This window comes from Coregonus clupeaformis, chromosome 35 (assembly GCF_020615455.1).
Source record: "Coregonus clupeaformis isolate EN_2021a chromosome 35, ASM2061545v1, whole genome shotgun sequence".
Classification (NCBI taxonomy): domain Eukaryota; kingdom Metazoa; phylum Chordata; class Actinopteri; order Salmoniformes; family Salmonidae; genus Coregonus; species Coregonus clupeaformis.
Window position 1 is genome coordinate 11,732,977 of NC_059226.1, and position 15,640 is coordinate 11,748,616.

At 42.3% G+C, this 15,640-nt stretch overlaps 1 protein-coding gene across 1 annotated transcript in view; it reads left to right on the top strand.

The window, feature by feature from the left end:
* Positions 1 to 15,586, top strand: part of LOC121550234 (protein FAM171A2) — a 77,197-nt gene extending 61,611 nt beyond the window's left edge. The window contains exons 6-8 of the mRNA XM_041862403.2: positions 5,471 to 5,584; positions 10,347 to 10,473; positions 10,943 to 15,586. Coding sequence (XP_041718337.2) covers positions 5,471 to 5,584; positions 10,347 to 10,473; positions 10,943 to 12,599 — 1,898 coding nt within the window. The 3' untranslated portion in view covers positions 12,600 to 15,586. The remainder of the gene's footprint in view (positions 1 to 5,470; positions 5,585 to 10,346; positions 10,474 to 10,942) is intronic.
* The last annotated feature ends 54 nt before the right edge of the window (positions 15,587 to 15,640 follow it).

Genomic DNA, 15,640 nt, shown 5'->3' on the forward strand with positions numbered 1-15,640 from the left:
GAGGTTGGGGACACCTGCCAGGAGCACTCTGAACACTCTAGCAAATAGAATCAGGTGCTGCAGCGGAAGCCTTTAATTGGTGGGTACTGTAGCGTACTGTGGAACACTGTGGCACTGTGACAGGTCTATCAAGGGAGAGCTAAGTGGGCTGTAATACCAGGCTGCTGACTGTCAGTCAGGATTGAGACTGAGAGGAAATTAGATGTTAGAGGGAAACATGGAGAAGATGAATATTCATTGGGCGTGGGTGGATGGCAAGAGTGAGCTACTGCTGAAGAGAGAAATTGCTTTGTTTTGCACTGAATCACAAGTTTGTGCATATGTGGGTGTGCGTACGGTCTGTGCATTAACCTTTGCATATTTGCATGACAAATGAGTACAAGAGAAAATACAGTGTGATGATGAGTCCAAAAAGTTGAATCGAAGTTGAACATGAACCCTTCGTCAGACAGGAGGAAAACTCTCTCTAGCTCTCTCTCTGTCCTTGATGACCCCTCCCATGTGATCTCCTCCCATCCTCCTCCTTCAAGGCGTCTTTAAAAGAGGAGGAGAAAGAAGGACAGCACAGTGTTTCTTGTTCCGTATAGCCCAGGAGACTGAATCAGAGGCTCCATTATCTCTCCAGACTCAGCTGTGACAGAGGAAGGGCTGTGAGTCTGTTTGTTTTGGAGACAGATCACACACACACACACACACACACACACACACACACACACACACACACACACACACACACACACACACACACACGGCTCAGCAGAAAGAGGAGCATAAGCTGCATAATGCACATGCTCTGTCAGGTGGCAGGGTAGTGGGGGGTGGCTTGGAAATCCCCCTGCTTTATACTGAGGAGATAAACCAAAACCCCTACTACTGTTCCTCTGTGTGCATGACGACCCCTAGTGGTCGACATCCAACATTACAACCCTGGTCGAGCACTTCCTAGATAAGGCATGACACACATTCACACTTCAATTCACTCTCACCTCCCTTTTACCCCTAGTTTAGAGGATTTTTGAAGATACCAATTTAGCCAAGTGTGTTGCTATTCACACCACTTAGGGTGTGTTAATTAGAGCTTATCTCAAAGTGTAGCCTAATGAATAAGATGACCTGATCCTAGATCAGCACTTTTAATGAATACAGGCCCTGGTTGTATTGCTCCTATGATGACAAAGGCAGTATATTCACAGACTTCCCTTGCCTGGGGTATTAGCACTAAAAGAGGAGTCCAACACATTTTTGTAGTCTTAAGGAAAACATATTATATTGATCTAATAGTTATTTCAACTAATAGTTGTATTGCTTATTTGAATTGAAAGGCAATGTTATGTCTATTTTTTCAAATATGTTATTAATCATAAGCTATATCTTACAATAAGCTTGACATTTTTATTTTAGGCCACTGTTTGCATTAGTTAGGTGAAGATTCTCCCCTGCAATGTGTTCAAATCTTTCAGGACACTTGCATAAGTAACATGTAGGCCTAATCATAACCTGCCTCTGTATTTATGTTTTCTGCAAAGTGAAAATACTAACGAGAATGACAGAAATTAAAAACTATTTTAGGAGATGATGTAGAAAGGGACCTTGGGTGTACTGTGGGCCGAGGTCACCCTTTCAAGACGCATTAAGCTACCGAATCCTGACCCTCTCCTCAGGGCGCTTGGCATCATGGGAAATGTCTCTTCTCTTCTTTTTCCTTCTTTTTTTAATCGCTCCTCTTTCGTTATTGTGGTTCTGGTCAGAAAGCATCTGCCTGGACTCAAAGCTGTCTTCCTTCTCTGAATCACGTTATTCGCTCATCATTTGTGTGTGTTCTATCCCGACAAGCTACGCATCACTGAATATGAATGCATAACACCGCTGGCCTTTTAATGTAGAGTAATAGATTCACAGCACACGTTCAGTACAGTAACTATGGAGCTGTTCCATCTGCTCACTCCAGGATTGAATAGAATATACTGTATATATTTTATTATCCTTGAAGTGATTGTGTACAGGGATTATGAGCAAGCATTGGCAAAAATGACAAAAATTGGTTTGAAATCAGTATTGTTAGTGCAGAGCAGGGATTCTCGCAACAAATACAGTTGAAGTCAGAAGTTTACATACACTTAGGTTGGAGTCATTAAAACTTGTTTTTCAACCACTCCACAAATGTATTGTTAACAAACTATAGTTTTGGCAAGTCGGTTAGGAAATCTACTTTGAATGACACAAGTAATTTTCCAACATTTGTTTACAGACAGATTATTTCACTTATAATTCACTGTATCACAATTCCAGTGGGTCAGAAGTGTACATACACTAAATTGACTGTGCCTTTAAACAGCTTGGAAAATTCCAGAAAATGAAGTCATGGCTTTAGAAGCTTCTAATAGGCTAATTGACATCATTTGAGTCAATTGGAGGTGTACCTGTGGATGTATTTCAAGACCTACCTTCAAACTCAGTGCATCTTTGCTTGACATCATGGGAAAATCAAAATAAATCAGCCAAGACCTCAGAAAAAAAAAATGGTAGACCTCAACGAGTCTGGTTCATCCTTGGGAGCAATTTCCAAACGCCTGAAGGTACCACTTTCATCTGTACAAACAATAGTATGCAAGTATAAACACCATGGGACTACGCAGCCGTCATACCGCTCAGGAAGGAGACTCATTCTGTCTCCTAGAGATTAACGTACTTTGGTTAGAAAAGTGCAAATCAATCCCAGAACAACAGCAAAAGTACAGTGGGGAAAAATAGAATTTAGTCAGCCACCAATTGTGCAAGTTCTCCCACTTAAAAAGATGAGAGAGGCCTGTAATTTTCATTATAGGTACACGTCAACTATGACAGACAAATTGAGGAAAAACAATCCAGAAAATCACGTTGTAGGATTTGTAATGAATTTATTTGCAAATTATGGTGGAAAATAAGTATTTGGTCACCTACAAACAAGCAAGATTTCTGGCTCTCACAGACCTGTAACTTCTTCTTTAAGAGGCTCCTCTGTCCTCCACTCGTTACCTGTATTAATGGCACCTGTTTGAACTTGTTATCAGGTTAAAGACACCTGTCCACAACCTCAAACAGTCACACTCCAAACTCCACTATGGCCAAGACGAAAGAGCTGTCAAAGGACACCAGAAACAAAATTGTAGACCTGCACCAGGCTGGGAAGACTGAATCTGCAATAGGTAAGCAGCTTGGTTTGAAGAAATCAACTGTGGGAGCAATTATTAGGAAATGGTAGACATACAAGACTACTGATAATCTCCCTCGATCTGGGGCTCCACGCAAGATCTCACCCCGTGGGGTCAAAATGATCACAAGAACGGTGAGCAAAAATCCCAGAACCACACGGGGGGACCTAGTGAATGACCTGCAGAGAGCTGGGACAAAAGTAACAAAGCCTACCATCAGTAACACACTACGCCGCCAGGGACTCAAATCCTGCAGTGCCAGACGTGTCCCCCTGCTTAAGCCAGTACATGTCCAGGCCCGTCTGAAGTTTGCTAGAGTGCATTTGGATGATCCAGAAGAGGATTGGGAGAATGTCATATGGTCAGATGAAACCAAAATATAACTTTTTGGTAAAAACTCAACTCGTCGTGTTTGGAGGACAAAGAATGCTGAGTTGCATCCAAAGAACACCATACCTACTGTGAAGCATGGGGGTGGAAACATCATGCTTTGGGGCTGTTTTTCTGCAAAGGGACCAGGACGACTGATCCGTGTAAAGGAAAGAATGAATGGGGCCATGTATCGTGAGATTCTGAGTGAAAACCTCCTTCCATCAGCAAGGGCATTGAAGATGAAACGTGGCTGGGTCTTTCAGCATGACAATGATCCCAAACACACCGCCCGGGCAACGAAGGAGTGGCTTCGTAAGAAGCATTTCAAGGTCCTGGAGTGGCCTAGCCAGTCTCCAGATCTCAACCCCATAGAACATCTTTGGAGGGAGTTGAAAGTCCGTGTTGCCCAGCGACAGCCCCAAAACATCACTGCTCTAGAGGAGATCTGCATGGAGGAATGGGCCAAAATACCAGCAACAGTGTGTGAAAACCTTGTGAAGACTTACAGAAAACATTTGACCTGTGTCATTGCCAACAAATTGCCAACAAAACTTTTGTTATTGACCAAATACTTATTTTCCACCATAATTTGCAAATAAATTCATTAAAAATCCTACAATGTGATTTTCTGGATTTTTTTTCCCTCATTTTGTCTGTCATAGTTGATGTGTACCTATTATGAAAATTACAGGCGTCTCTCGTCTTTTTAAGTGGGAGAACTTGCACAATTGGTGGCTGACTAAATACTTTTTTCCCCCACTGTACATATATACACATATACATACATATATATATATATATATATATATATATATATATATCCACAGTAAAACGAGTCCTATATCGACAACCTGAAAGGTCGCTCAGCAAGGAAGAAGCCACTGCTCCAAAACCGCAATAAAAAAGCCAGACTATGGTATGCAACTGCACATGGGGACAAAGATCGTACTTTTTGGAGAAATGTCCTCTGGTCTGATGAAACAAAAATAGAGCCATAATGACCATCGTTATGTTTGGAGGAAAAAAGGGGTTGCTTGCAAGCCGAAGAACACCATCCCAACCGTGAAGCACGGGGGCGGCAGCATCATGCTGTGGGGGTGCTTTGCTGCAGGAGGGACTGGTGCACTTCACAAAATAGATGGCATCATGAGGAAGGACAATTATGTGGATATATTAAAGCAACATCTCAAGACATCAGTCAGGAAGTTAAAGCTTGGTCGCAAATGGGTCTTCCAAATGGACAATGACCCCAAGCATACTTCCAAAGCTGTGGCAAAATGGCTTAAGGACAACAAAGTCAAGGTATTGGAGTGGCCATCACAAAGCCCTGACCTCAATCCTATAGAAAATGTGTTGGCAGAACTGAAAAAGTGTGTACAAAGCTGACTTAGTTACACCAGCTCTGTCAGGAGGAATGGGCCAAAATTCACCCAACTTATTGTGGGAAGCTTGTGGAAGGCAACCCGAAAAGTTTGACCCAAGTTAAACAATTTAAAGGCAATACTACCAAATACTAATTGAGTGTATGTAAACTTCTGGCCCACTGGGAATGTGATGAAAGAAATAAAAGCTGAAATAAATCATTCTCTCCACTATTATTCTGACATTTCACATTCTTAAAATAAAGTGGTGATCCTAACCGACCTAAAACAGGGAATTTGTACTAGGATTAAATGTCAGGAATTGTGAAAAACTGAGTTTAAATGTATTTGGCTAAGGTGTATGTAAACTTCCGACTCCAACTGTATATTTTCTGTTTTAGGAAGATATTTTTGATTGATAAGGATCTTCATGTAAATCTACACCCACATCTGTGAAATTGTTAAGGAAGTTGACATACAATGTTTAATGTAATTCCTACTCTACTCTAACTAATTCTGTCCTCATGTTCACTTGTACTTCAACAGGACTCTGGGTCAGGAAAGGAACCGGATACATCAAGAAAGACGGAGCACAGCTGACATGGAGTTTTGTGGCCAACCAGCTAGGATACTGGCTAGCTGCCTTTCCCTCAACCACAGGTACAGTAACTATGTCCAGAGATGGGCAGTATTTCTGTTACATGTATTTTAAATATGTATTTTAATTACTTCTCAGTATTTTGACATTTGTATTACACAGGGCTGAATTACACTCCAATGTATTTTGTAACAAGATACTTTCAAGAGCTGCAATTTGTATTTTCAAAATACAAAATACTTTTCTATACAATTTTTTATAGCTGTTCACAATATTGTGGCCACCTTTCACCCTACATTGGTATCAGAAGTCTGATGGCACTATGGTGTGAAAAGAGCGTCTGCTAAATGAACTAAATGTATATGTAAAAATGAACAATTGCAAAGCATGCTGAGTGTTATTCTAATGAGCTCCGTCCCGAAACAAGGCCAATAAGAATACCCAGTGTGCTTTGCAGTTAATTTTGCTATGTTAATTTTCACATATACTGTACATTTTGGTCATTTAGCAGACACTCTTATCCAGAGTGACTTACAGTCAGTGCATTCAACTAAGGTAATTAAACAACATATTACAGTATAGCAAGTCATATTTTTTGGTAACCATTACTGAGAATGTTGTTGCTGTTCGGGCCAGCAACTTGCAAATGTATTTTCTTATTTTAAAAGACACAATACATGTATTTTGTAATGTATTTAATTAAAATACAAGTATTTCGTAATTTATTTTGATACATTGATCTTTATGGTATTTTGTAATTGTATTTTGTACTTTTTGCTCATCCCTGACTATGTCAACAATGTTGACATAGCTGGGGACTGCATCAGTCTGACATTTTTTCTACAGCCCCACTGTCATCTTGGTTCTCTTAAGACAGGGTGTCCCTACTGGTGGCCCACGGGCCGAATTTTTCCAACGGTTGATTTTATTTGGCCCCCTAAGTTTTTCATCTTGGAAATCTGTTCGAAAGTATTCCCACACAATAGAGAGAGATATGTGATCGTATACAAATGTAAGCAATGTTTGGGCTTCTTGAGGTCAATTTGCAGTCTACTGATTATTTCTAATTATGTTACTGCCCCCTGACCATCCGCTAAATGTAAAAAACGGCCCGCGGCTGAATCTAGTTGATGATCCCTGTCTTAAGACCATTATGGGGGCTCAATGGCATTACACGATACTGCTGTAAAATTACAGTAAAGTACTGTATTACCTGTTTTGCTGTATATTTACAGCAGCATACTGTGAATTATGGTATATTGTAGGAAAATGTTGTGGGCGGGGAAAGAATCTCTGGCTCATTAACCTATTTTGAGGTAAGCCTTGTAAGACGCTATATTTGTTGCAGCCGTTAGTGAGATTGCTGTACCCCACAGAATACAGTACCATACCGTATTTTGGAATCTAAAAACCTGTTCCTGTAATCTACAGTAATTTACTGGCTACTATGCTGCTACATATGTATTTTTGGAGCCCCAAACAACTTTTGAACACTATTGTTATTGTTGTTTCTGGGTCATTAACATATTTTGAGGCATGTAGGGGACAAATCAAAGTGGCAGCAAGTCTAAAACCTTTAATGATTGAGTGTTTAGTTATGTCCTTTTGATCGGTTTTGCCCTGTAGCCACGGCCAGTTTAGAAGCCTTTGTTAAGGCCTCTACAAGTGCAAGTGATATAAAACACCAAATATTCATTGGTATGCTGTAATTATTAATTACATATTCACTGTTAACAATTGCTGTAACTTTATTACAATACATTTTAACAAAGTACTGTACTGCTGTTTTGCTGTATATTTACTGCAGCATTTTATAAATGATGGTGTTTGTGGAAAAATGTGTGCCGATGCCTGTTTCACTTTATCAGAAGCACGAGATCAATGGTGTCCGAAGCTTCAGTTTGTCGAACAACCACCTGATTGGTTTCGGTAGAAGACGTCATCTATATAATTTGGCTGTTCTAAATTATTTTGACCAGCAGGTGCCACTAGGGTACACTGTGTTGATCAAAGCCTTGGGTAATGAACCTGCTTTTGACACCAATTGGCTGGAAAGCCTCAATGCGTCAGGAAGCTTTGTTTGGAAGCTTTTGTTTAGGCCTCTAGAAGTGGAAGTGATATAAAACACCAAATATTCATACAATTGCTGTAATATACAAATACCTAGCAGCCAACCTGCGTGCACCAATCCCATGTAATTACAGTAAAATACCAATATTACTGTTACAGTAGCATTTACTCTTACAATATTGTACTGTATCGTTGCTCTGATATTACAGTAACTTACTGGAAGCTGATGGCAAGTTACTGTGAATATTACAGTAACATACTTGGCACTAGCCAGAGATGGGCAAAGATACATCAAAAGGTATCTTGTTGAATATACAAAATACCTTGAAGACCAATGTATCCTTAACTACAACAACATTCTCAGTAACGGTTACAGAAACGTTTTACTTTGTATGACTGTGATATGTGTTTTGTTTTTTTTGCACTGACTGTAAGTCACTCTTGACAAGAGCATCTGCTAAATGACCAAAATGTAAATGTAAAAATAAACACTTGCATAGCACACTGCTGGGTATTATTCTAGTGTGCTCCGCCCCAAAAACGGTTTGTATTTTTATTAAATGTATCCTTGTTTGGGGGCGGAGCTCATTAGAATAATACCAGTAGTTTTCGTTTTAAGTGTTCATTTTTACATTTACATTTAGGTAATTTAGCAGAGGCTCTTATCCAGAGTGACTTACAGTGAGTGCATTAAACGAGAATGTTTTTGTAGTTAAGCGGGCTACTTGCAAGTTTATTTTTGTATTAGAAAATACAAAATACATGTATTATAATTAAACTGTTACAAAATACATTAATTGTACTTCAGGCCAGTGAAATACAAATTACAAAATACAGTGGGGAAAAAAAAGTATTTAGTCAGCCACCAATTGTGCAAGTTCTCCCACTTAAAAAGATGAGAGAGGCCTGTAATTTTCATCATAGGTACACGTCAACTATGACAGACAAAATGAGAAAAAAATTTCGAGAAAATCACATTGTAGGATTTTAATGAATTTATTTGCAAACTATGGTGGAAAATAAGTATTTGGTCAATAACAAAAGTTTCTCAATACTTTGTTATATACCCTTTGTTGGCAATGACACAGGTCAAACGTTTTCTGTAAGTCTTCACAAGGTTTTCACACACTGTTGCTGGTATTTTGGCCCATTCCTCCATGCAGATCTCCTCTAGAGCAGTGATGTTTTGGGGCTGTCACTGGGCAACACAGACTTTCAACTCCCTCCAAAGATTTTCTATGGGGTTGAGATCTGGAGACTGGCTAGGCCACTCCAGGACCTTGAAATGCTTCTTACGAAGCCACTCCTTCGTTGCCCGGGCAGTGTGTTTGGGATCATTGTCATGCTGAAAGACCCAGCAACGTTTCATCTTCAATGCCCTTGCTGATGGAAGGAGGTTTTCACTCAAAATCTCACTATACATGGCCCCATTCATTTTTTTCCTTTACACGGATCAGTCGTCCTGGTCCCTTTGCAGAAAAACAGCCCCAAAGCATGATGTTTCCACCCCCCATGCTTCACAGTAGGTATGGTGTTCTTTGGATGCAACTCAGCATTCTTTGTCCTCCAAACACGACGAGTTGAGTTTTTACCAAAAAGTTATATTTTTGGTTTCATCTGACCATATGACATTCTCCCAATCCTCTTCTGGATCATCCAAATGCACTCTAGCAAACTCAGACGGGCCTGGACATGTACTGGCTTAAGCAGGGTGACACGTCTGGCACTACAGGATTTGAGTCCCTGGCGGCGTAGTGTGTTACTGATGGTAGGCTTTGTTACTTTGGTCCCAGCTCTCTGCAGGTCATTCACTAGGTCCCCCGTGTGGTTCTGGGATTTTGCTCACCGTTCTTGTGATCATTTTGACCCCACGGGGTGAGAACTGCGTGTGAGCCCCAGATCGAGGAAAATTAGCAGTGGTCTTGGTATGTCTTCCATTTCCTAATAATTGCTCCCACAGTTGATTTCTTCAAACCAAGCTGCTTACCTATTGCAGATTCAGTCTTCCCAGCCTGGTGCAGGTCTACAATTTTGTTTCTGGTGTCCTTTGACAGCTCTTTGGTCTTGGCCATAGTGGAGTTTGGAGTGTGACTGTTTGAGGTTGTGGACAGGTGTCTTTTATACTGATAACAAGTTCAAACAGGTGCCATTAATACAGGTAACGAGTGGAGGACAGAGGAGCCTCTTAAAGAAGAAGTTACAGGTCTGTGAGAGCCAGAAATCTTGCTTGTTTGTAGGTGACCAAATACTTATTTTCCACCATAATTTGCAAATAAATTCATTACAAATCCTACAATGTGATTCTCTGGATTTTTTTTCTCTCAATTTGTCTGTCATAGTTGACGTGTACCTATGATGAAAATTACAGGCCTCTCTCATCTTTTTAAGTGGGAGAACTTGCACAATTGGTGGCTGACTAAATACTTTTTTCCCCCACTGTAGGTATTGAAACTATTGAAATTCCTAACAGAAATACTGCCCATCGTTGGCACTAGCTGCCTGCAACAGTTTACTAACCACTGTGCTTCCAGTAATGCACTGCGAAGTCAAGGAATACAGCATATAGCTGTAGTCAGCTATTACAGTAATATGCTGTAAACTTGTGTTTCAGTGAAGGTCCTGTAAATCTACAGTAATTTACTGGCTTCTGTGCTGCCAGTATTTACTGTACATTTACAGTAACCTACAGGCTACTGTGCGGCCAGTAGTTTACTACAACAATTACAGGATTTACATTGTACCCCTATGTTGCAGGCTCAGCTTTGAACCCCACAGGCCTGCGAGACATCACCACCTACCACACCATCTTCCTCCTGACCATCCTGGGTTCCATGGCTCTGCTGGTGCTGGTGTTGCTCTGTCTGCTGCTCTACTACTGCAGGTTGGTATCAGACCCAGCATGTCTCAACTCAGGTCCTGGAGTAGTCCCAGTGTGGCACATTTTTGTTCCACCCCAGCACTAGTTTTGAACTAGCTACTCAATGAGTCATCAAGCACCAGGATTAGGGTCAATTTCATTTAAATTCCAGTCAATTCAGGAAGTACACATAAATTCCAATGCCAATTCTCTTCAATTCTTTTCAACAAGGAAAATGTGGAACTACTTTCTGAATTGACTGGAATTTAAACGGAATTAACCCCAACCCTGTCAAGCACTTGCAGAGTTGAATCAGGGGTGTTATTACTGGGCTGGGTCAAAGATGTAAAATAAAAATATAACCAATCCGGGATATTCCAGGACTGTATTTGTTGTTTCATTTCCTGTGTACAGTGTGTTAGAATGTGATACATGGATTTGTATGTTTGGTTTCATTCTCCTTTTAACCCTTCTCTCTTATGTTTTATTTTAGGCGGAGATGTCTGAAACCGCGGCAGCAGCACCGTCACAGCAAGATGCATGTCTCCTCCGGCCTGGACGGCTCCAAGAGAGATCAATGCACCTCCATGTCCCACCTCAACCTCATCAGCTCAGGCCACATCCACATCGACACAGCTTCCTCTACCAGGGGGGACCCAGACGCTCTCAAATCAGACCTGTCCTCCACCCGGGACCTCCACAGCTCCAGGGAGGATTTCTTCCGGCACACGCCCCCAGGGAAGGCCCAGCGCCACCCCAAGGTGAACACGGACAATATCACCAGGCGTGGCGGTGGGGAGAGTTTTCCCATGAAGGTGACAACACGCTCTACTAACACTAACAACTTGGATCCTCAGCTGCTGGTCCGCAATGACACCCGCAGCTTCAGCTCAGCGGAGGATAATACCCACGATCCTCGACGTCGCCACAACCACCACAATCACAACGCCAATGACAACCAGGGCTACTCCTCAGATCAACCATCTCCACCACCTTTACTGCCTCCCTTCGCCGGGCACTACCAGGAGTACTCTGGCCTGCCGCCCGAGTACTCAGCGTCCCAGACCGGGGACCTGCTAGCCAGGCCCAACTCTCTAAACACCCAGCCCGGCCAGCTCATCTTCTGCCACTCCATGGACCAGATGAAGGAGAGCATGTACCGGAGCGTGGTGCCCACGCTGGTCATCCCGGCCCACTACATGCGCCTGTCGTCGGACCTGTCAGCTGTGGAGCAGGCCCTGGAGAGGCAGCAACAGATGCAGCACGACATGGAGGGAATCCAGGTTAGCATGACCCTGCCCAGGCAGCAGGGACAGGTACACCAGAACCAGCAGCAGAAACAACAGAACCAGCAACAACAGAATCATCAACAGGAGGAGGAGGATGAGGGGGAAGAACCAGGCCAGCAGAGGGAGAACTCGGAGGGACACTCCAACTGGGCCTCGGATCCTAACGCGGCTCCAGTCCGCATCCCGGTCCTGTTCAACGACAACACCATATCTCAGATGAACGGAGAGCTGCAGTCGCTGACGGAGAAGAAGCTTCTGGAGCTGGGGGTGAAGCCGCACCCCCGGGCCTGGTTCGTCTCACTGGACGGTCGGTCCAACTCCCTGGTTCGCCACTCCTACATCGAGCTGGGGGGAGACTCTCTCAGCATCCCTGGAGGAGGGGGAGGTGGAGGAGCCACGGGGAGCCGTCATGACAACAGAGTAGACGTCGCTCGCGAAGCCAACATAAAACAGCGGAAGGGAAAGGAGGAGAGGAAGACAAAGGAGGCTGCAGCGACGGCTGAGAGGAAGGGTCACGCAGAGAAGACCTATACTAAACTACCCTGCATCGACCCCACAGTCCCCCCCAGCAGCAGCAGCGAGAGCCACGCTGCCAAGTACTCTCCAGAGGACAATTCTCTGGTACCACTGCTGGACGAGGCCCCAGAGACGACCCCCCGTGGGGGCACGTTCCCCCGGAAGGGCCGCAGCCGGGATAACAGCGCCCGGAGCAGTACCACCACTACCACCAGCGAGGTGACACGCAGGGACTCAGCCACCAGCCCCGAGGATGGGGAGGATGCCGATGATAAAGACGAGGAGGGGAACAAGAAGAGTCCCTGGCAGAAGCGCGAGGAGAGACCCCTAATGGTGTGGAAGTAAGGTAGACCTAGGGCTCTCAGGGAACATTGAGCTACAAGAGAACAGGGGGAGAAGAACCACTGTGTCAACGAACACCTAGTTTCTGACTGTGTCCCTCGTAGATTCTCTACAGGAAGATGAGCAGAGAATGTGAGAGGTCTGTCTTGGAGAACAAAGAGGAAGACGTGTGTGAAAGAGATTATGAAGTGAGAAAGGAAATCAAACAAACAAGCACAATTGTCACATGAACTGTGAAAGGAACCAGGTGTTGTAGTCCCAATTTTGCTTGTAGTAATCACTGAGATCAGTAGCTATATCTGCATCTATAAAAACGTCACTGAGATCGGTAGCTATATCCGTATCTCTAGAAGTTTCACATGGCTGTGGATTTATTTATTTCCAAAATCATGATCCCTAAGCATGTGGATGGTGTTTGTTTGCCCACAGGAACAAATGGGAGAGTTCCTCTGACTGGTTGGTATTCTGAGATTTTTGAGAAATGCTCAACAATGTTTTTCTCCACTGTGCTGTTAGTAGAATTCCTTGGAAACGTTACCGATCAGATGTTCCTGTTACCTTAGCATTAACCTCAAGTAATTTTTACAGACCTTTTGGGAGACGTCAGCTGGCCAAACAGAAACATTTGATTCCTATGGAAAACCAAGACTGTCTGGCCAGAACTGATGGACATAGTGGAATGAATTAGTATTTTTGTTTCACTCTTTACTCTTGTTTTTTTAACAGATCAGATGGCCTTCTTTTTACGACTGAGTGGTACGTAATGTCATTGAGGAGACAGATCAATGTATTAAACATTGGAGAAATGGTTGCGGTTGTGTTTGTGAAATCCTAATAAGTAAGTCCTAAAACCCAGGGTTTACAATGATGTTGTTGTTTCATTTTGTACTCTAAAATGTTCCTTGGAGATAATGGCAGAAAACCACCTCCACGTTACTATCACTGAAGCCTGGAGAATAATGCAAACCGTTTTGGTTGTCATTTTCCTTGCTGACAGAATATGTTAGTCATATTTTTTTCCTTGCTTTACTAACCTGCTGACCTGCTGACTTGTAACATTAACATCTATGGAAGCATGTACCTGACAAAATTATTTGAAATGTTCATTAAGCATTTGCTAGAACATTTTTGTTAACTTAGCATTACAAGTCTGTACCTTTTTGTTGCAATATCAATTTATAGTCAGACATGGATTGGATGATACAGACATGTAAAACATTAGCTTAAAAAACAGAATAATTGGCTATTATTGCAAACTTGAAGGATGTAGTGAAAGGAAAAGACACTGAGTTGAATGAGAGGAAATCACAATGACCTAATGTTCCCATGAACTGTGCCATATTAGATTGTCAATTATGCGGCATCTCCACTGGCTCGTCTTCTCAAAACATCTCATTATTAGCCTTCAGATAAATAAGACAGGAATCCATCCAGCGTTTCTCAGACCTAAAACGTTTTCATGTCCAACAAATCACACCAAACAATTAGTCTCTAAGTGCCTTCTTTTAGCATAAAAAAATATTGGCTTGGATTCAAGGCCTCAGTATGTAAACCCAGTAGTTACAACCATTCAGAAAGCTACTGGCTAAACCAGGGGTTTAACGCATGCTCTGTAACATGTTTGCTCATTATTTTCAGGTTACGATATTGAGTCCTACACAACGTCAAGCTATTGTTAGCTAATCGACTTTGATTTAAACAAACAGCACTCATCCTTGATGATCTGGGGTCATTTGAAGGCAATCAAGCCATACACTCGCTATCAGGTTTATAAAGTCCAGTTGAAGTTCTATCACGTTGCCTTGTGGACTAATATACATAAAGCAAATCAGGTGTAGGACCTTGCCTAAGATGCACAGCAATGGTCCTCTTGATTTCAAACCTGCATTGTCACGATCCCTGTTTTCAACCCACTATTTTTTTTTGATAACTATCACTGCGCTCTCTCTTCCTTTTCTCCATTCAAAAGTATGTGAATGACCCTGGAAAGTCAATTTTTAAGGCATGAGACTTTCCATGTTTTGAGTTACTGAGTTGATACTAGTATGTGAAGTGGTTTCCCTGTGGTTTGAGACTAAGGATCACAACGAACGTGCATGTTCCTCCTCTCATAAGCATTTGTGCTGTTGTGGTCTGTTTAGTTTCATTCATCATAGAATCAGCTTCTCTCACCTTCAAAATGGTTTGATGCTTAAGCTTGCATAATTGAGCCACCTGTCTCTGTGAATAAACCAGCTCAGCTCTGATATGGAATCTCCTTAGACTATTTCAGAGATGTTATGTTTGTTTCTTTTTTGGGGGGCCAGGGAACACAGCCTAAGGGTATGTTTTTGGGATGAAGTTAATGTCCTATGTCAGTTAAGGGATGAGGTTGGCACAAGAACGCTAATAGTTCTATTGGCACCACGAGGCACTACTGAATTGTGTGTTCTATTCAATTAGCATTTTCTTTATTCGTCATCAGAAATTGTTGTGAGGTCAAGGATAATACTGGTGTTTGACGTCTTTAAACAAGACAGTCAGAGCTTTGAAAGTGTGTCAAGTCTCTCCATCTCTGTCAGTGCAGGGCAAGCCACTGATGAAACTCCCCATATTAGCAAGTGCAGCATCTGTGAATTCTGACAAATCACAGCCTACCACACGATGGTGTCAGTGCTGGAAACAGAGGTCAATGGAAGTTAAACGGTGTAAATTATGATCAAATATGACTTGAGCAAGGTTTTTTTGTTTACTTGTTTACACAGTGGTTTTTATATACGTGAATGGCTGGCTAATCTTACTTCCTATAGGCCTACTGTTTGAGTGCTTATACAATGTCCGTTGTTGTCTCCTAGGCAACAGACAGAGGGATGATGTGCTGTTATGGTAAACTGGTGCCACCTCCTTTCCCTCTCAGATCTATATTTCTGAGGCAAATCTTTGCTAACTTTTATTGCTTGTTATTAATAATGTTAATATACACTCCAATGATTAAAGCATTTAACAAGTAATCTGTGTGCTTGGAATTTGTGCTGTGTGCTTGGCATCAGCAGCTCACTTACAAT